This window comes from Juglans regia, chromosome 3, assembly GCF_001411555.2.
Source record: "Juglans regia cultivar Chandler chromosome 3, Walnut 2.0, whole genome shotgun sequence".
NCBI lineage: Eukaryota > Viridiplantae > Streptophyta > Magnoliopsida > Fagales > Juglandaceae > Juglans > Juglans regia.
Genome location: NC_049903.1, coordinates 28,578,818 through 28,600,132, shown reverse-complemented (window position 1 = coordinate 28,600,132; position 21,315 = coordinate 28,578,818). Strand labels below are relative to the sequence as shown.

The 21,315-nt window shown below is 35.4% G+C and overlaps 2 protein-coding genes, 1 long non-coding RNA gene and 1 pseudogene across 3 annotated transcripts; 1 reads left to right on the top strand and 3 right to left on the bottom strand.

The window, feature by feature from the left end:
• Positions 1 to 8,490: 8,490 nt before the first annotated feature.
• Positions 8,491 to 9,615, bottom strand: LOC118348032 (LRR receptor-like serine/threonine-protein kinase ERL1). Its single transcript, XM_035688760.1, has one exon. It carries the CDS (start codon positions 9,613 to 9,615, stop codon positions 8,491 to 8,493), a length of 1,125 nt encoding a protein of 374 aa, XP_035544653.1.
• A 667-nt stretch (positions 9,616 to 10,282) lies between these two features.
• Positions 10,283 to 12,928, bottom strand: LOC108997597 (annotated as a pseudogene).
• A 453-nt stretch (positions 12,929 to 13,381) lies between these two features.
• Positions 13,382 to 17,326, top strand: LOC108997624. Its single transcript, XR_001997177.2, has 4 exons — positions 13,382 to 13,653; positions 13,852 to 14,025; positions 15,750 to 15,795; positions 17,075 to 17,326. It is a non-coding gene; the product is annotated as an uncharacterized LOC108997624 (long non-coding RNA).
• A 410-nt stretch (positions 17,327 to 17,736) lies between these two features.
• On the bottom strand, positions 17,737 to 20,809 carry LOC108997596 (MDIS1-interacting receptor like kinase 2-like). Its single transcript, XM_035688759.1, has 2 exons — positions 18,970 to 20,809; positions 17,737 to 18,125 (listed from the first exon to the last, which is right to left on the bottom strand). Exons 1-2 carry the CDS (start codon positions 20,807 to 20,809, stop codon positions 17,737 to 17,739), a joined length of 2,229 nt encoding a protein of 742 aa, XP_035544652.1.
• Between the last annotated feature and the right edge of the window lie 506 nt (positions 20,810 to 21,315).

Here is a 21,315-nt window from a genome sequence, read left to right as displayed (position 1 = left end):
CGTAGCTAGACCTTTCTTTTAAGTCCAAAAATATTTCTCATGTAAAAATTATAGTGTGTAAATCATTTCTTTTTTTTTTTTTTTTTTTCTCGAGACTTACGTTTTGAAAAAATAATGAGATAGATAGCAAGTGGTCCAGATCGGCAGGGACCAGAAACATTTTTCCATGGCTCTGTCGGTGAGTGAGACCAGACACATTTTTCTATGTCGATTTCTGGTTCAAAATTCCAAATAATGTGGTCTTCGTCAAATATTTGAATTCTATGGTCTTCAAATTTCCAGGTTCATCCAATATTGTAATTAATTTATATGTTCAAATAGCACATTTGTGCATATATATTTCTTATTAAGCTTTCTCATAGATAAATCATAAACACTTTCCAAATATCAACCTAACTCAAATAACAAACATAACTCGTTAAATCGTAAGATACGATTAATAAACCCACAATTAACTCGTATAACAAAAATAAATTATATTTTTAAATTTTATAAATATTTAGTCTTATATATCTTTTTTTGTTGTATTGAGAATATGTAATATTAATATTTGACTACTTAATATCTCAAACTATCAAACTTTTTATTTGTTAATATGTAATTTTATTTTATGAAAATATTAATTTTCTTGTAATATATTATTGAGTTGGATATTGATAATAAGTTATTTTTATCATAAATCTAGTTGTAATTATGATTGATTTATAGAGTTATCTTTATATTATATATGAAATTATATTAATTGGATTAGAAAATAAATATATGAGTTAGCTAAACCCATTTATATGAAATGGGTGGAAACTAGTTAAATGGGTTGTGACCCAATTTAATCCAAAAAAAGTTAATTACTAAACGAGTTGAGCAAGTCAGGTCGTGTCACCAATTTTTTATATGAGTTGTGTAGGGTTATAGGGTATGACCCGATTAATTAAATGGGTCGCGTTTTGATTGACCTATATAGTCTTATACTCATGACTTGACACGACACAAACACGACTGGCGAGCACGAATTGGTTCACCTAATAACACCTTGAGATAGTGGAGTAAGTTTTGTGGAGCCCACTTAAGATGAATTTAGATGTGTTTGGATGTTAAAATGAGTTTAGATATATTTATGAAAATTTGAAAAAGGTTGTGGGTCCCGCGTATAAAAATGTGTTGAATTGAAAAACGTTATGAGTCCCACATGTAAAAAGGTTTTGAGTTGAGATGAGTTTAGTGATTTGAGAGTTGGGTATTTGGATGTTAGATTTATTTTAAAATTAGACTGAATTAAGTTGATTTCAATAGAGTTCAACAACCAAACGGGGACTAAATCTAGCTATGCAAACTCATTCTGAATCCCTTGGGCATAGGATCCATCTCAAAATGTACTTGTTGCTACCCAAACGTCAGAAGGCTAATTTAATTGCTCATTCATTCATCAAAGTGTGAAACCAGCGACATAGTACATACAATAATTGAAGGGAAGTTGGTACATATTTTGGCCTTACAGCAACTGCCCAGCCGACTAATTAGGATCCATCCCCACAAAGTGTACATGTATTTTAACTACAACACACTATATATACACTGGTGCTGACATGTAATTCACATGTAGAAAGAGAAAAGAGGCTGATTTCTTACACATTAAACCCTAACCGATATATAGACTTGCCAGGTACCCAATGAACTGGTTGATGCCCGTTCAGGTGAGCCAAAGTAGCAACGTCAATAACACAATAGTACTGGAAGGAGTGGGTGGAATATCTTATGAAGTGCCTTCCAACAAAATTTCCTAGCATTTCAGCCCAACAATACCTATAAATCTGGCATATTAACTCCAATCACTCACCTGCATTACAAGAGAGTTTATAAAAGGAAAACACTTCTTATCAGCCACTATACAACATCAGCCCAAGACACACCTTACGTGGTGTAATAACCAGCTAGATATTCACTGGTGGAATTCCTATTGACTTTAGGAACCACATGAAAACTCCATAAGTTGTTACGAATCGACTAATCGCGCAGATTTTAGTCTGTCAACAATGTTAGTGTTATCACTCGCTATGATACTAGAAATATGAGTTTAATTATTTGAGGTAGTTAGAAGTGTCAGAATGTGTTATGGTCTACGCCTTTTGACTCAATTGATTATTTAGAATTTTATGGCGCAATAGCTAATTTTCATAATTCCGGACGAAACGTTTGTTTGAAATTGTGAATTTATTTTTAGGGGTACTTTGGGATTGAATTTCGGTAAATGATTTTCACTATAGGTTAATATGAATATTTAGAATTTTTCAGTACTAAATTTATTATGTTTTCATTTTTTAAGTGAATAGTAATCTCGATAAGCGCACTCAGTGCAATATTTTCAGAATTATAGTATAGAATGTCCAAATTAGGTTAGAGAAGTTTTATTTGGATACTTGGCAAGATTTTAGCCATGCATAGTGAATAGTATTAAGACACTTCGCACCTTGAGAAACCATTTGATGGATTTGTGAAGGAAGTCAAGGTGTGAGATCATGCCACCAAAGCAAAGCATTGTTTCATCTGTTCAACCAAATTGTGCCAGACTAAAGAAGGTTTCAATCCTAGCGAAACCTTAAATGGTTGGAATCCAATTGAAACCCCAAAAGCTTAGTTGAAACCAAAACCCTAAATGGTTCCCAAACCCTAAAGTTGACCTTCAAACCTTTTTTAATCCGATTTCTAGCATTGTGTTTAATCACTTAATTAAATCACTTCCACATGCTATTAATTAATCAAATCCTTGTTATGACATCATTATCCAACCTTTTAAATCTTGAAAATTTGATTGGGCCAAGAAAAATTAGTTTTGGACTTGATAGCATCTCAAACCCTAACCAAACCACCTGTAAACCCCAAATTGAAGCCCACTTGGTTGTGGCCCACCAAGGCCCACATATTTGGCCACCTTAGCAAAGTTTCTTGAAGAAGTTTCCTCCCCCACATGGCAGATCATCCACTACCATTGGCTACAACTCATTAATGCCTTGATGTGAAGAAAAGTCCACTCCATCAACCTCCATCTCTCACAGTTACTACAGGCAGTCCTTGGCCCTCATTACTCTTCACTTTATGTCACAAAGCCAACTTCAATCAAGGGTCTTTCAAACCAATAACTTCCCCCTCCAAGAGTCTAAAGTCGTGCAAGACACACTTCTCTCCATTTTATCACTTCTTTCCCTCATTCTTAGAGTGAAACCCAAAAGAGCTCTCTCGGGCATATTTCTAGGTCTTTTTGCGTGGCCAATTCCGACCATTTGTAGGTATTTTCTCACAATGACTCCTTCATAAACGTTGTTCATCTTTGAGTCAAAGTTTTCGTATATATCTTAGTAGTCTCATTACATGCTTATTTGATTGGTCAAAAGTATTTTTAATTATGGAAATGTCATTCTAGGCATGAAACTGGAGAGTATGATATGTTTTGGAATTTTTGACCAAGCTAATGGATATATCTTGGTCCAAAAATTATATGGAGTGTTGTTAGCATGTGTTTATGAATGTTCATTGAGGTTATGTTGCATGGGTAAAGCTTTTGATGATAGATTTCATTAGATTTAGAAACTTGAAAGCCAGAAGTGGAAAAGCAGTTTTTGTTTTGTGACAGTTGAAATATTTCTTGGTTTAATCTTATTCCAAAGGTTTTGATATTTTTATGTGATGATCCTAAGCCTCTTACATACATGTTAGGATGTTATTTCGAAGATATTAAGTATTAGTTTCAAAAATATGATTTTCTATTCAAGAGGTTTTCGGTTTGGCCTAAGATTTGATGTTTTTGGGTTTGATCCATGTTTTGTTGAATTTTAGCCATGTGATTTTAAGTTTGATGGTTTGGAGCTTCTTTATGACACATCTTTAAACCATGAGATGTTTTAGTTTGAAGATCACAACTCTTTAAGCCGTTGATCAAGAGATTGATCAAAGTTAGTGGGGAGAAAAGTTTATGTTTTTGGACTAAGTTTAAAACCAAAAAACACCAAGTGTTGTTTTGTGATTTTGGTGACTTTTGTTTGATGATTTAAATCATGGTTGATCTTAGAATGATGTTATGAATATGTTAGAAGTAAGATTGATTTTTGTTTGGAATTCTTGGATATGTTTTTATTAAGGCCAAAACTTGAGATTTAAGGGTTTATTTTTTGTTAAAACGTTTGGGTCTTTTTACAAATCATTGGTGTTGATGATTAGTTTTTCTTAATGAATATTTTAAGTGTATTTTTAAACTTAGGATAGGAAGATCCTTATTACAAAATTTTGATTTAATCATGGATTTTGAAGATGGAAGGAATTGCAACTAAAATTAAGAGAAATGGCTTATGAATGTTTCGGCCATTGTGAGTTTTCTATAGTTGTGAATGGTTTTAAATTTTTTTGAGTTGATATTTGAGTCTATGACAGAAGTTATATGAGGAATGTAAATTTTGGTAAGTTTTGGAGTTAGGATGTGAAATCCTTAAGTTAGGGGTAAAATGGTCATTTTTCACATGTAGAGGGTAAAATGGTAATTTTACTTTAAGTTGTCTCTTTTCACATTTTTAATTTTTAGTAATTAAATTTCTAACTTTTAGAATACCCTCTTACAGTTTCTCGTGTTTGGCGCTTTATTCTCGTAGAACGCTACGATCAAGGTAAGTTAGCTCTTAACTTACTATCAGTTTACTGTATATGTGTGATGGGTAAGAGAACTAAAATTTATGTTCATATGCTGTTATATATGCCATGCCATGCCATACCATGCTATGTCATCACATGTTTATCTATTACACGAATTATTCAGTCATGAAAATCTTATATGTTACATACTATATTCTGTCACATATTACTATCTGTTGCAAGTATGTCACATTAGGTATGCCATCTGTTACATATATATCATGTCACATAATATTCACTGTCACATGTTAAGCCATGTTACGAAATATTGTATGTTACATGTTATGTCATGTCATGAAATATTGTCTGTTACATGTACACCATGTTATGAAATATTTTCTGTTACATTTATGTCTTAAAGTATGCCATGTCTGTCATCTTACGTTCATGTCACGTTACGCTTCGTCAGGACTTCTGTCTTTTATGTCACGTTCATGTCACGTCACATTACGAAATGTCATGTATGCCAATTAAGTTATTCTTGTCAATCACGATCCTTAGAGCTAGGATGGGATAATATCGTAGTGGAACTCTTTTGTTCACGCTGGAGTGTTTAAATAGGTGTGAAATTTCCTAGGTTGACGAAATACAGTCAACAAGTTGTGAATGAGGCCTAACTAGCTGGTCACCGGAGCGCACCAGGCAATAACCCCAATGGAGCCACATTTTATGTTACGTGTGTCCACAGCAAGTGTGGCACAAACAATTCATGGGGCCATAACAACTGTGAAGCATGAAGTATGGGGCCACAACAACTGTGGAGCATACACTACGTGAGACACCAATTGCGAAATGTAGAATACGTGAGGCCACAACAACTGTGGAGTACGTATTAACGCACTCACAGCTGGTATAGACACCTGTGTTGTGATGCGGTAATCGGCAGGGACACATGGCTCAAGGGGATCCGACCCGTATGGTCACTTTATTAATTAAGTCTATTGCATAAGATTCCAAGTTCATGTATTTCACGTTCAAGTCATGTTTCACGTTATGTTATGTTCAAGTTTACATTCATGTCAAGTTTCAAGTTCATGTCAATCATGGTAACCTCATGAGATAAGAATACGAAATCATGGTAACCCCATGAGATAAGATTACTCAATCATGGTGACCTCATGAGACAAGAATATGTTTCAAGTTCATGTTTATGTCATGTCATGTTCAAGTTCAAGTTCACGTTCACGTTATGTTTCAAATTCACGTTTATGTTATGTTGTGCTTAGATTCATGTTATGTTTAAGTTCATGTTCAAATTATGTATGTTCACGTTCATGTTATGTTTCAAGTCCATGTTATGTTTCAAGTTCACGTTCATGCTATGTTGATAGTCCATGTTCTGTTTTAAGTTCACGTACATGCCATGTCACGTCAAGCTAAGTTTCAGTTTCAGTTCAAGTTATGTCATTTATGCCATACTATAAGTCAAGTTATGATATGCTTACTTATGACTTTGATTATGCATTCATGCTTTTACTGTCATGCATGCATCATTAACCTGTGTGAAAGTTTCCTATTAACTTGCTGAGATTTGATTACAAATCTCACCGTGATAGTCTCAACTACCATTTCTCCCGAATGATAGGTGATGTGTCAAGATCAGAGTAGGGAGCAGACATTGGCAGACTGGAGAAGGTTGACTAGACTCTGTAAACGCAACACAGAGCTTGTAGCCTCAGTAGTTAGGTCTTTGGATAGTATTCATGCATCGTTAGTCAAGTTACGCGAGTTACTCAACGAACTAGCCCAATACTGTATTTGGGCAATGTAATTATAGAGCCAGGTCTCTGTTGTTTTATGATTACAGTCTTCTGAGACCTGTGCTGTAATCGTGGATGTTTTAAGTATGCATGGTTTATGTTTTAACTATTTGAAATATTATAAGTTTGGTGCATAATATTGCTAAAAAAAAAATTATCCGCTGCGAATATTGCTTAATGGTAGATGCATGTTAGGAATATTGCATCTTATATGTCACGAACGGCGGTGGTAACCTTGTGTTGCATGTCCCGACGCTTCAGATGTCCGTCCGATCCCAAGCGAAATCTAGGGGCGTCACACGTGGCAGCATATATATTTTTTTTGTTTTTTGTTTTTTTTTTCCCTATTTCTCCCTATCGGACCCTCTCTCACCCATTTCAAACTCATTCAGCCCCGCCGCCCATCCCTGTTGCTCATCCTCTCCCCCACCCCACCCCACATCGCGCCTCCCTCCCTCTGCCAAGCGCCACCCTGGGATGCCCCTCCCACTATCTAGTGCTGCCCCTCGTTGGCTCCTCGGTCTGCCCAGAGCTGCACCTCTGCTCGTGAGCTTTGTTTTGATGCGCCTCTGCTCAGCTTCATAGGTAACTCCACCGTGCATGTTTCCTTCCATATTATTATTCTGCTTGTGTACTGAGAGATGTGAATTTTGGGACAAATTTTGGGTTTTGTGAGATGGGTGTTGCGGCTTAGGGCATGAGTGTCGAAATCATTTGCATCTTTAACATCTTCCTATGCCGTCATAAGTAATTTGTTCACATCTACACAAAAAATGAAATTTTTACCAACAACTTCTCTCTCACTCTCTCACTCTCTCTCTCTCTCTCCCTCCCTCCCTCCCTCCATCCACTACAATGGTTCTTGGAAAGCAAGTTCGTGTAATATTTCCAGAACTCTAGAGAGCTTCCAACGGACATGGTTTGTGCTCCAAAACTTGAGAACTAATATTGCTACCTAGTGAGACTCTCAGTGCTTGAAACTGTCCAAGAAAGTTTGAGGATTAATGGTTTTCATCTTTGAATTATTATAGTTCTACTTCTTTTGAATTATTAAATTGGACATAAAATATGTTTGCGAAGAAACCTTTATGAGATGTATTTTTGTTAAAGCTCTTTTGGTTCTTCAGTTCATTAATCATTAAAATCAGAATTAAGACAAAGATGAAAGGAGATTTTTTTTGTTGTGTTTTTGTGGAGATGCAAGGTTTTAATTTTATTGTTTGTAGCTTCTATTTGGGTTAACTTATTTTGAGCATCAACTTTTAAAATGGTTTTTTGTTGGAATGGGTAGGATAGATGCATGGTGTAGATGTTGGAGTTGCATCCAGAGGGATGTCAGAGGACCCACTAAAGATGTTTCCAAGGATTTTGACTTTTGGTGATGAATGGACCACCTTCTAGGCTGATCCAACTGAAGTAGAAATGATTACATTTAAAAAGTGTCCAGAGATGGTGAGGAAGTATCAACACCTGGAGGATTTTCACTGGATAGTGAGACCACTTCTTATTACATGAGCATTATTTACAACCATGAAGCTAGGAATCTTTGTTGGAAAGAAAATGGGGAGATCAAAAGTGAAGAAGCACGAGGCCAGTTCAAAAGTGAAAATGGGTAGCTGTTGTGCTTAGCTTATATTCCCAGAGTTAAAGAACAATAGGAACTATTGTTTCTGCCAAATGTTTATGTATAGCTTCAGCACAAACATTGCTTAGAACACAAAGTAGGCTTCCCCTCTCTATGTACTCATAAACTAAAACTGTATGCAAACAAAACCCGTGAAGTTTTACAATGTTTCAATGCCAAATCTCTGATAAAACCATTACCTCATTGTTGAAACTGCTATAAAAAATTGGGATTCTCAGCCTCTAACTTATGAAGTTTCTTCAAGGCAACAGTTCTACCACCAGATAATTCTGCTTTGTAAACAATACCATTCCCACATGTTCCACTGCAATATTTGATGTCAAATTCCTATGTTGCTTCAATGATGGTTGCATATGCAATATGTCCATCATAATTCCATATAGAGAACAAGTTCCCATCCCTTGTTTCTCTCTACTTAGATCGAGGTTTTTTAATAATGCCTTGATACATGAGAAAACCCCCAAGAGCTAAGAATCCAAGGAAAATGACTATGGGAATAATAAGCTTAATTTTGCTTCCGATTGAAGAATGACAAGGAGGGAAACCCGTGAAGTTACCACATAAATCATTGTTGCCAATCAACGTGTCCAGCGAATGATATTGATCAAAATTGTCAAGAACTTTTCCATTCAGTGGGTTGTATGACAAGTCAACATCTTGTACAGAAATGAGAGGAAGGGGGATATTGCCTGTAAGATTATTGTAGCTAAGATATAAGATTGATAAATTGCCCGAACCCCCAAGTTTACCTGGTATCTCTCCACTGAAAAAGTTGTGACTGAGATCAATAGTATTTAGCCAATAAAGGTCAGCAAAGCGATGGGAAAAGAGTCCAGTCAAGTAGTTGTGGCTCAATATCAACTCTTGCAAATAAGGGCAACCAGCAAGAGTAGTAGGAACTGCACCAATGAGATTGTTAGATTTAAGGTGCAAACACATCAGATTCTTCAAGTCTCCTATTCCTGTTGGGATGGAACCACTAATTTTGTTCAAACTAAGGTACAAGTAATTCAAGCTCTTCATGTTGCCTATTTCCAAGGGAATGGAACCATGGATGTTGTTAGAAGCAATGTCAAACGTCAGTAATTGGGTGAGGTTTACGATGGAAAGAGGTATCTCACCTGTAAGTTGATTGAAGGATAGGTCAAGAAAGGTGAGGTTTGATAGAGTACCTATGTCACTAGGGATGCTCCCTTGAAGTCCATTTCCATGAAGATCAACAAAGTCTAAATTTGGGAAGGAAGAAAATTTGAGTTTCAACTTACCTTCCAAATAGCTATTAGCTAAGTTAATCTTTGTGACCCTTCCACCGGCAGAGCAAGAAATACCATAGCACTCACAAGGACTTGAGGTATTGTTGGTGTCGACACTTGACCACCACCCCATCTCCAGCAGAGCTTTCATTTCTAGATCTAGAGGTGATGATTTAGATGCTACCACAAACACAACTACCTCAGTATCCAAATAAATTCCATAGAACGAAATGCAGGTAACCCATGCTACTGCAATGACAGAGATGGAGGCAGATGATGCCATGCTCGAGTGTATAATTGATGAGGCCAATGTCGAAGGGTTGAGTGTCCTGTTCATTTAGTCTGACATTTCAATCAGAAAGACAGTGGAAAGTAAGTCAATGAAAAAGGATTGAATGCCATCTATCATCCCTTTTTATATTTGTTTTGACTATGAATGGGAAGAAAAAAAGAATACCAAAGTGATTAGTCTTTTTCTAATCCAGAGGAGACACAGACCTTCCTCAAAATTCTCGTTTCAAATCCTATCCAGCCGCAATTTGGAGGGAACATTTCAACTCAAATTCTTTCCCATTTCTTTTCTTTTGTTTTAATTCCATCATATTGGAAGCTAAACCACATAGTCAGTATATGTAACTATGAAATTTGTCGTATTATATGGTTACAAATCTATAAGAGGCTAAATAAAATATTCGCAGGGACACAAACAACACTTCAATACATGAGAATTTTTAACCCTTGTGATTGAATTGCTATTTCAACAGCTAATTTTCTTTTCGGCAGAGATACAAGTTCAAAATAGACCAAGCATACCGGAACATTTACTAATAAAAAATATTAAGGAACAGAAAAACTTAAGACCTAACAAACCATAGTGAACATCAAGGTCTAGATAATACATTATACATGTAAATTAGGCTGCTTAGCTACTAACCCATCACTCCATGCAGCTAAGAATCCACCTTATGATCTGCTGGTAGCAGAAAACTCTGCCACCCAGTGCAATGTAGGAGAACGTGCTTAAGATCACTGGTGGGAGGTTCCATTGTCCAAGTGGGGTAGTATTCACTTGGCTGAAACATGCTGGGGTCACAACTCTCACTCATCAACCCCACTTGAGCTCCACTCACGAACAAGTCCCTTTCAAACCTTATGCAGCCAGTCATTGCCTCCTCCTTGTCAGAAGCAATTTCAACCTCATTACGAAAATAACAGCTCCACCTTTGGAGCTTGAAAAATATGTTGGTTATAGACAAATTCACACGCTTCCAGTAAATTTAACGATTTCAGAGGATTGGCTGAGGCTTAAGAACTTATTAAGCCTGCATAATGTATTAGACATAATTTCGATCACTCTTTTATGGCATCTAGCTGAGTGGCTTGACAAGCAAAACTTTGTAATATGGACAACACTGTCAAACTATGGATTATGACAGTTAAAGAGTATCAGATGATGTCATGCTTCCTCCATTGACTATTCAAGAAGCACAAATGTTTTGCAGTGTCATCACTGATTCATAATGACAACTATCCAGTAGATGAAAGCAGGAAACAGCCACCCCCATTATAAATATTAATGCAAATTAGCCGCTTCCGGCAGTACTGTCCCAATCAAGATTCCTATTTTCAATGATCTCAAGTAGTCTGACAATGTATTCCTAATGTTGATATAAATGATTTATGCAATCGCAAAATTAACTACACAGCGATCTCTGTCTTCTTTTATCTTGGGAGGATGCCAAAATTGCTAGCATGCTTGAAACTCGGCTTCAATAGTAAAGGTATGAACTGTAAGAGTCTCTTTAATAATATGCTTAATTAAGTCAGGACTTGGGAATCTCTTTCATAATGCTAGAAAAGATTACTCAGTCGCACACTTTTATAAATGAGAAAGCAATATGCTCAAATTTGAATTGAGTGCTGGAGTCTATCATCTATTTCATTGCTATTAGGTGGACTCTTCTCTTAGAGATATCTCCTTTCTATTATTCCATCCTACATGCATTAAGGGCTTCCTCATTGGATCTATTGCTCTTTTCTGTATTATTTCCTTGTTCCAAGGATCAGGTGCTATATGGTTTCTAGAAACTTGGATTCTTATTCTCACCAATTTATATGAAGGGCTCAAGGGATTTTTGAACGACATCCCTTTTCGAATGGAAAAGGAAATGAAAAAGGGCAAGAAAGCTTGTATGATACTTCTATATAGTCATTCATGTAGGGACAAGGCCAAACTTTCTTAACTTACATAATTAGAGTCATTGTTCCTATAGCACATAAGAAAGGCTGTGAGTGAGAGAGAGAGAGAGACACTAAAGGTTAGGATAGATGAAAATATGCAAACATGTTTGAAATGGATATGAAATTCAAAATAGAAATGCCAGTGACGTGCATCTCCATCTCTAATCTCAGTGCAAAAGTGTATCTAATTGGTGTGAAGTGTCTTAATTTATCATACAAAAATTCTATATGTGCAAACACACCTACGCACACTTCAATTGATCCCCTAATTAATTAAAACCAAAAATTCTAAATGATAAGTAGAATTCAGAAATGCATTGGGTTGAAAGCAGAACGAGGACATATACCTTCTCTGTGAGACATTTAAATGCCATCTTCTTCTGCCCTGCTTCATATATATTGCATTGGGAATATATATGGTATCAAAATATAGATCACAAGATCTTTAATCTCCTAGACTAGGAATCATATTAAAACCTTCAATATTAAAACTAATAGATATTAGAATTTGCTATAAAATTAGCACCTCTGATTCTACACTGGCACAAACAGCATAAATGCCCCAGTTTTTGGTATAATTGTTGTACACTTGTACTTTTGCAAATCTAACTCTAGGATGCTGCTATCTGGTCCCATCAAAAAAGCAATGGTGGATGGCCACACGGATGCATCTGTCGTCAATATGAGAAGGGTCTGCCCCAATGAGCATTATCTTGTTATGCTGTGAAAAGTGACACCTGAAGCCAATGTTTGAAGACATGTATTATTATTATTATTCATTTTAGCACAGTTTTTTCTTTTTTTGTTACCTTTGTTTTTTAAACAAGGACTTGATCTTAACTAGAATCAGTAGTATCTTTTCTCTTTCGAGTGATGTCTATAAGTCCATCATCGTAGTCACGGAGGCTGCAGCGATCTATCCATATATGTTTTGAATTAGGCTTTATTTGAATACCATCAGCGATACCATGTTAGGAAACAGAGTCAAGAGTTTAAATAAGAGAAAAAGACCTATAATTTGTCCTATAATCGAGTTGTATACAAGGAAAGTAAGCTGTACATGATTTTGAAATATGGAAAATATAACATTTTGAAATATGGAAAATATAAACTGATATCCCATATTAGCCTTCAAACTCTACATTGCATATAATTACATGTTCACATTCCTTCAGCCGCAAACCCTTCCCTACAAATTTAACCCTTTGGGCCCAGCCATCAATGGTCTTGTAAGACGACACAGCCAAGAAAGAAGAGATGGTGCCCAAAACTTCAAAGACAATCCATAGTGGCTCTTTGCTACGACATCCCTGGCGAAGTGTTCCTGGCCCATCATCTTTGCAATGACCAGTAAATTAATCACAAGCATTTCGTTATTTCCACGAGCAAAATCTCAAAACAATGCAATCAATTTGAGGAACCCGCAAACTTTTGATCTTCAAGCAATTTGCATCATCAGGAACGAACTAGTTACAAATTAAACAAGCAAGAAGAAACTTAGATAAAGCACACAAGATTACCAAATTATAAAAAATATCAGAAGATCTTAACAATTACCCAGAATCCGAATTTCATGCAAACAAATAACATACACGATCAGACAAGTAAAGAGAGTGATGAAGATGACCTGCTTTAGTAACGTGGTAAAGGGGTGGGGGACCACCTGAATTTGGGTCAAATTCTAGGAGCGAGATTTTTAATTGCCAAAGCATAACCACGTGAATTTCCAATATTGAAGCATTTTGACCAACCAGAGTGTTGCCACGTGTAACTCTATTTCCCACAATTACGACCAACGGTCACGAAGCCGCCCAGTAATCTCTACTCCAACCAAAGTCCTTGGTCAGAGTTTCTGCATATCCTTCGAGCATCCATCCATGGCGACTTCTCTGTCTACCACACTTTCGACCAATAATCTCTACTCCAACAGGAGCACCAACCCGACTTCAACACATCTGCTTCCTGGCCTATCACCCAATCGCACTCTCATACTTTCTACGATTCCCAAACACCTCAAGTATACAACCAGTTTCTCACCACGGCAAACCCTCTTGATCATGACTTCTGCAGGGTTGTCCTGGTAGGTCTGTTTAAATTTCTTGCACTAATCATAAATCTTTGGTTTCTATAAACAGAAAAAAGGGAAAAAGGTAAAGTATAATATGTATCCTTTTATTAATTTCCGTCGTTTTACACTGAAAATCTTTAGTATCATGGTGTTTATATTTCCTCATTTTCTCGGCAAACAAACTTAATTATTTTGTACGGTATTTTGTAGCGGATAAATTATGACATCTGCGGATGTCAACTGGTACCGAAACTTCAGTGGCAGGGGAAGATACCGCAAGTGTTCTGCTGAAGGTGAAAGTGTTGGATTTGAATGGAAATGCGATCCCGATTTCTGATTTGCGGAAAGACAGGAAAGCTGTCGTGGCATTCGCTCGCCATTTCGGTCAGTTTCTTATATCTTTTCTTTTCTTTGTATATATAAAGTGTGCATGAAACCGAAATTCTTGTTTTAACGTTTTTTGTTTTTTGTTAAAGTTAACGACAAGTCTTTAACGTGATCTAATACAATTAAATATATATTACCAACATGATGGGCCTGCCTTTTCGTATTGAATCTGTGGTCTCAAACTCCACCTTTAATGCAAAAGTGTATATGTAATATATATATATATATATATATATATATATATATATATATATATATATATATATGAAGTGTTTATGACACAGAAATTCTTGTTTTAATATTTTTTTTTTCATTAATGATAACTGTAAGTATTTAAACCCTATTTTTTCCCGTTAACTTCTTTCCCAACACATCAGTATTTCTTCACATGCACACTTGATTTTCAGCATGTGGAGAAAGGCCAACAAAAGTAAAGATAAATGGAAATGAGAAGAGAAAGTAAAAGGAATCAAAAGTAATCGGTAGGGAAGTCAAGCCATACCATAATAAGGATCGAAGTCCACTGGAAATGGGGGTTTGGGAATCCATATCTGACTTTCCTGAGCCTGAGGTCTTCTAGCAGCCTATTTACTATTTGGATGGAAGGAACTGAAAATGGCCAATCCCCGAGAAGAAAATAAAAGACGATCTCGATCCCAAACTGATATAAAGGAAAGCACCAAGTTGGATAGAGCAGGTATGAAATCTCGAAAAGATTGAGAGAAAGAAGGGTGGTCGTAGATCAAAGAAAGAAATAAAGATTTTTCAGCTTTTGCATTTTAGTCAATGGAAAGCCAGAATAGAGGTCCCCTAAGATAGATAGGCATAGCTATGTGTCAACCCATGGCGGAGACCATAGTTGAGGCCGAAGTCAAAGAAGATGAGGATCGGGATTTCGAAAGAAAGATGAAACCGAAGAGGAAGAAGAAGAAGCAGACGGCACGCAGGAGGGAAAGAAATAAAGCCCCAAGGGCTATGGCCAAAACGATGTCGTTTAGAGAGAAACAGAGGACTGGGTTGCAAGCTATGAGCTTGGCTTCAAATCCGAATGTGTTGGGCCAAAAAGAGAATAAAACACACTAAAACAAGCTCAGTCCGAAAAAGAAGGGTCCAATAATAATAATAATAATAATAATAATAAAGTATATTAAAATAAGAAAATAAATTTCACAACTTAGTAATCATAAATACCAGAATTTTATAAACAGAACTACAACAGTGAAATATCATCAATGAGGTTATATAGTTATCCAGTAAAATATAATGCAAAGCGAAAATATATAGGAAAAAGGGGAAATAAATCTCATTTGGCCCAAAACACACCATTAATTACCATCATCTTGATGATGCAAACTCAATCATCTTGTTAAAGTATTGATCGTAGTAGTTTATTTGTAATATTCTATTAATTATATTACTTGTATAAAAACTGAAGCAATATTTTCTAAGCTATATATACCATCAACTGTTTTTACAAATTTTGTAAAATAACATATTATTTTTGTAAAACAATTGTTTGATCTAACTAGGCAAACGTGCTTTGCGTTGCTTTGACCTAGTAAATATTATATATATATATATATGTATCTGTTTATTCCAAACGGATTTTTGTTGCAATGAATAGAAAATAGATAGTAGAGACTAACGGAGGTTATATTTTCACTCAATTAGCATGCACCGATTGTTCATTTTGCATATTGTACTTGTTTTTGATTTTATAGGTGTGTCTTTTGCCGCAAACGAGCTGATTACCTTACCACCAAGAAGGTAAGTGTGTGGATGGACTATAGATGTCATGCGTTCATTTATTCTGTTATAACATAAATTCTACCTGCGAAAAGAAACAAAATATTCTGTTGAGGGGCAAAAACTAGATGAAAACGTTGATGCTAATTAGAAATTGTTGGATTTGTGAAGAGAAAAAACTTTTATTTTATTTCACTGCCAGCTTCAAATCAATTGAGTGGATGTTTACAAGGAAGGGCAATACATAGTTAACTTTAGAATGAGTTACAATATCCTGTAGAAGACTTAATGACCTGCCACCAAAGGTGGTGGCTTAATAGTTCTTGGGTTACGCCTAAGTGGTTTGACATGTACTAGGATCCTGAGCTCAAATCCGAATATGGCTTGCATTGTGGAAATACCTTACTACTCATCAAAGCAAGGGTGTAAAAGAATGAAAATGAAATCTCTTCACTTTTATGTTGTGGAGTCTATACTTCCAACTGAAAAAATTGTAGTGTGCCTTAATTTTGTAGCTTGCTAATAAAACTTCTTGTTTGTTTAAGAAGTTTTTGCTGACCCGACCCACTCGTCATATGAGGCTTTACAATTTGTCTCAAGGACTCCAACTACATTCACTCCTAAAGTATGTGAAAATCCCTTTTTGGTAACTCTACTAGTACTTATGGCTTACATAAGGTGCTTGTGAAAATTAGCACTTTGTGATTCCATCTAGGAATTCTCAGTTTAGTTGTTTCTGTTACACTACAGGCAGGTCTCAAGCTAATACAATTATACGTGGAAGGTTATGAACAAGACTAGAAGCTTTCATTTGAAAAGGACACCATGCCTAGTGGTGCCTAGTATGCAAAACATCTAGTTGCAACTACTATGTCCATTTTTTTTTTTTTTTTATGATGAGATGATCAACGTATCAAGTTATGTACTTTTCTTGAACTCCTAGTAACTATCAACAAATCCTCCATCCTGACTTGACTTAATGGTATTATCAACGGAACTTAGATCCAACATAACTAAATCCCCTTGGTGGCTTAAACAAGATCCTGAGGAAGAGACCAAAGAAATCTGATAATAGTTGACTCTACACTAATGGGTAAATTGAAAAAAAAAAAGTATAGAAGTATATAGATTATAAGGCCTGCCTTCAGTAAGACAATTGGTTTAATGGTCTTTATTTATTTTGGCTAAGCTTGTCAAATATGAGTTGTCTACTGCAAGGGTAGAAAATAATTTTTTCTTAGTGATGATTTTTTTCTTGTTTTTAAAATTAACAAGTGGAAGTTTGTTGTTTCTCATGCAGCAAGGTGGAATTATAGTTGCAAGTCCTGTCAAAACTAACATCTCATTCATTCACAAGGTAATTAAGTTCCTCAACACAGCATGTCCCTTTTCTCTTTTGTCCTCATGCCCAGAACACGGTTAATCATCAATATGACCATTGTTATATATTTGTTATTCACCAACAGTTTCATTTTTTTTCCTAACGCATGGACCAATTAACGTGTATATTTTTACACTTTATAACCTTATATGAATATATTTTCTTATGCAATTAAGATCGGAGAGGAGTATCGAAAGACTCCACTCAAGGCTTTAAAGTTCTAAGCTCTTACGCTAGATACTACTCTAACTAGATGGAAAATTTGTTTATTTCTTTTTAAGTAGGACAAAGAAGCTGGGGATGATCCTAGTATCAAATATATTCTAAAAGCCTGTTGTTCATGAAGAAGAAATGACGAGTTTGCTAGAATTCTCTATCAGATTTTACTTAATTCACTTCTACTTTCTATTTGCACACATATCTCATAAAAACACATTGGCCTTATTATGTTTTAGCCACTTCCAACCTTGAAAATTGAGTAGTTCAGGTTTATGGGGGTGATTTAGAATGCTTATAAATAATATTTTTCTTGAAAAAAGACCGATAAATGTAAACGATACATTGACATGACACAAAACATCCTAACAATAAGCAAATCCTGATCCATCGACATATGCTGCTTGTTTCCTCAGTTGTAGGAGTGAAACTGCTGTCAAGGGTATGAGATTTGCCTTCCTGCGAGAGATAAATTCTTGTGACACACATTTCATTGTAGGCCGAGACTTTGGCTGCGTGTTCATGCATGCAAATGCTATTGTAGCAACAAGCAAAATCTCTTGTCCAATTAGACGATTTGGAGGTGACAGGTGTTGGTCTAATATTTCATTTAGCATCATATTTTGAGATGATGATGATGATGATAATGAGGACAAGAGTTCTCCCGGATGCCTTCCCATTAATATTTCTAGTGCCACAACTCCAAAGCTATATACATCACATTTTTCAGTAATTGTCATTGTGTAGGCAAACTCTATAGGGAAAGAAAAAAACGATGAGAACGACTAAATACGGTCAATGAACATTAAAACATCTAATTAATTTGATAATTATAATTTACCAGTAAAATTATTGAATGAAGAATAATATTTAATCAAGTTATCGATAATAATCTTTAGTTTTCAAAGTACAAATCTTTTAAAAAAAGAAGTGACAACTTCATTATATAATATTCTGAAAAATAAACAAAGTTCACAAAAATGGGTTCTAGCTTCAACTATTTATTTATTATTATTAGATTTTTTTTTTTGAACTGAATCTAAGAATTTTTATAAATTTTAAAAAAAAATTATTTGAAATATCTTTAAATAAAATATTTAGAAATAGATATCATAGATTATTCAGCTAGCGTGCACATTATTCAATCAGATCTAGGACTAGTATTATATAATTTTTAAATCAAGTAACTTTGAGTCTAGAAAGGTACTATATATATTATTATATTACTGCTAGTTGCAAATTGTTCCTATTTAGTCTCATTATCCACTCTCCAAATGTATTCTTATTAAATAATATATTAGATTATGCTAAACATAAAATTAAATGAACAACAAATATATCTAATTAAATTTATTATTTAAGATTATTGGGATTTTAGATTTTATTGCATGTCTTTTTAGTTTTATCAACTTAATATCCTTTTAGCTTAATTGGTGATAACTATTCATAAATTATAAATCTAACAATAAAAAAACTTAAAGAAAAATAATCTTGAAAAATATTTAGATACATAACTAATGGAATAATTATATTCAATATTCTTAATTAAATAATTTAAATAACATTGTTGTGGTAGAAATAACAAATGAACAATTTACCTGGAGCAATATAACCATAAGTGCCAGCAACTAATGTTTGATTGGAGGGGTCAAGATCAAGGAGTTTAGCAGTTCCAAAGTCAGATATAAAACCTTGAAATTTGGAGTTCAGCAAAATATTGTTGGATGATATATCTCTATGAACAATTGCTGGGATGCATTCATGATGCATGTAAGATAAGGCGTGTGCTATGCCTTTGATGATGTTTACCCTCTTGCTCCAATCTAGTTTCATAGCTTCATCAACATTTCTTAGGACACAAAATAGGCTTCCCCTTTCCATGTACTCATAAATTAAAAATCTGCATCCTTTATGTACACAAAACCCATGCAGCTTCATAATATTTCGATGTCGAATCTCTGTTAACACCCCCACCTCATTTATAAAACTCTTATAAAAAACTGGATTCTCAGCCTCTTTCTGATGAAGTTTCTTTAAAGCAACCACATTTCCGCTTGGTAATTCTGCTCTGTAAACGCTACCATAACCCCCAGTTCCAATGCAATATCTAATATCAAAATCCTCGGTTGCTTCAATAATGTCTTCATATGCAATATGTCCATCATAATTCCATATCGAGAATATGTTTCCATTCTTTAATCCCCTAGACTCAATCTGATTTTTCTTGAACACACAACGGGAGAAGAGAATACCTCCCCCCCCAATGACTAGGAATCCAAGGAAAATGCTGATGGGTACAAAAGTTTTTATTTCAGTTATGATTGATTTTTTACCTTTTCGACATAGAGGGAAAATCTTGAATTGACCGCATAAATCCTTATTGCCATTTAATGTGTTGGAGTTATGATTCAGGGCATAACCGTTTGGAATTTGGCCCTCCAAAGAATTATGTGATAAGTCGAGTCTATATATATCAGTGAGAGAAGATGGAATGTTACTCGTAAGATTATTGTAGCTAAGATCCATGGTCAATAGAGGGGCAATCATCCCAAGTGCGCTAGGTATTTCTCCACTAATAAAGTTATGGCTAAGGTTAAGGTAGCTCAAATCTTTCAGCATCCCTATTTCAGAGGGAATTGATCCATTGATTTTATTCTCACTAAGGTCTAAATATTCCAAATTAGTCAAATAGCCCAGAGTGGAAGGGATTGGACCGGCGAGTATATTCGAAGAAAGGTATAAATTAGTCAAATTTTTCAGCAGCCCTATTTCAGAGGGAATGGATCCATTGATTTTATTCTGACCAAGGAGTAAATATTCCAAATTAGTTAAATGACCCAGAGTAGAAGGGATTGGACCGACGAGCATGTTCGAAGAAAGGTATAAAAAGGTCAGATTTTTCAGCATCCCTATTTCAGAGGGAATGGATCCATAGATTTTATTTTCCCTAAGGTCTAAAAATTCCAAATTAGTCAAATAGCCCAAAGTGGAAGGGATTGGACCGACGAACATGTTCGAGTAAAGTTTTAAACAGACCAACTTCTGTAACATCCCTATGTCAAGTGGGATACGCCCATCAAGGTTGTTCAAACTAAGATTAAGTCTGACTAAATTTGGGAAGAAAGAAAAGTTGAGGTTCAACTGACCTCCCAAACTTCGATAAGATCTATCGATGGTTATGACGCTTCCACCAGCATTGCAAGTAATACCATCCCAGTGGCAAGCACTTGAATAATTACTACGGGCTTGGGTAGTAGTACTAGATGGCCACCACCCAGTCTCCTGCAAAGCCTTGGCTTGTTTAAGTTGAAGGGTAGATGATCCAGATGCAGCAACAAGCAGCTGTTGAAGTGCATTATCCAAACATTTTCCGCATAACAAGATCCAGATAGACCATGCTACTATCGGTATGGAAATGTAAAGGGTGGTTGCTTTCATTTTTATGAGTAAGTAATGGCCGATTAGTACTAGGCTAGACTTCTATATATAAGAAAAGATACTCTCGATCTCAAGCAAGGCCTATGAAATAATTGAACGAATCATCTTGGAAATTTCCATGAAATGAGTATTCAACCTAGCCTGCATTGAAATTTCCTTTTGAAAGCCAATACACTAATTTGATGGATGTGGAGACTTTTCTCACCCACCCAACCCCACGCAGTTTGGGGCAGATGTGAAAAATGTCCAAATTTATCAATACAAATAGAAATTGAAAACACGCATATCGTCTTATAAAAAGGAAAGAAATATATATTAAAAGGAGTAGTATTAAGAAAGTAAATGAAAGTAAGATATATTAAAAGGAGTAGTTTTAAGAAAGTAAATAAAAGAAAATAGCAAGATTGAGGAGATTCTTATCTGCTTCATACGATCTCATGAGACGAGGAATCTTCCTCCTTTCATTTCCTCCTCAGAGAATAAGTCATTCACACAGAAGGCGCCCA

Excerpts from the sequence above, each read along its gene's own strand:
- LOC118348032 (XM_035688760.1), bottom strand. The coding sequence starts at position 9,615 with ATGGCATCATCTGCCTCCATCTCTGTCATTGCAGTAGCATGGGTTACC.
- LOC108997596 (XM_035688759.1), bottom strand. The coding sequence starts at position 20,809 with ATGAAAGCAACCACCCTTTACATTTCCATACCGATAGTAGCATGGTCT. Across the intron at positions 18,126-18,969 it reads TTATGGTTATATTGCTCCAG|AGTTTGCCTACACAATGACA; the intron begins GTAAATTGTTCA and ends CTTTCCCTATAG.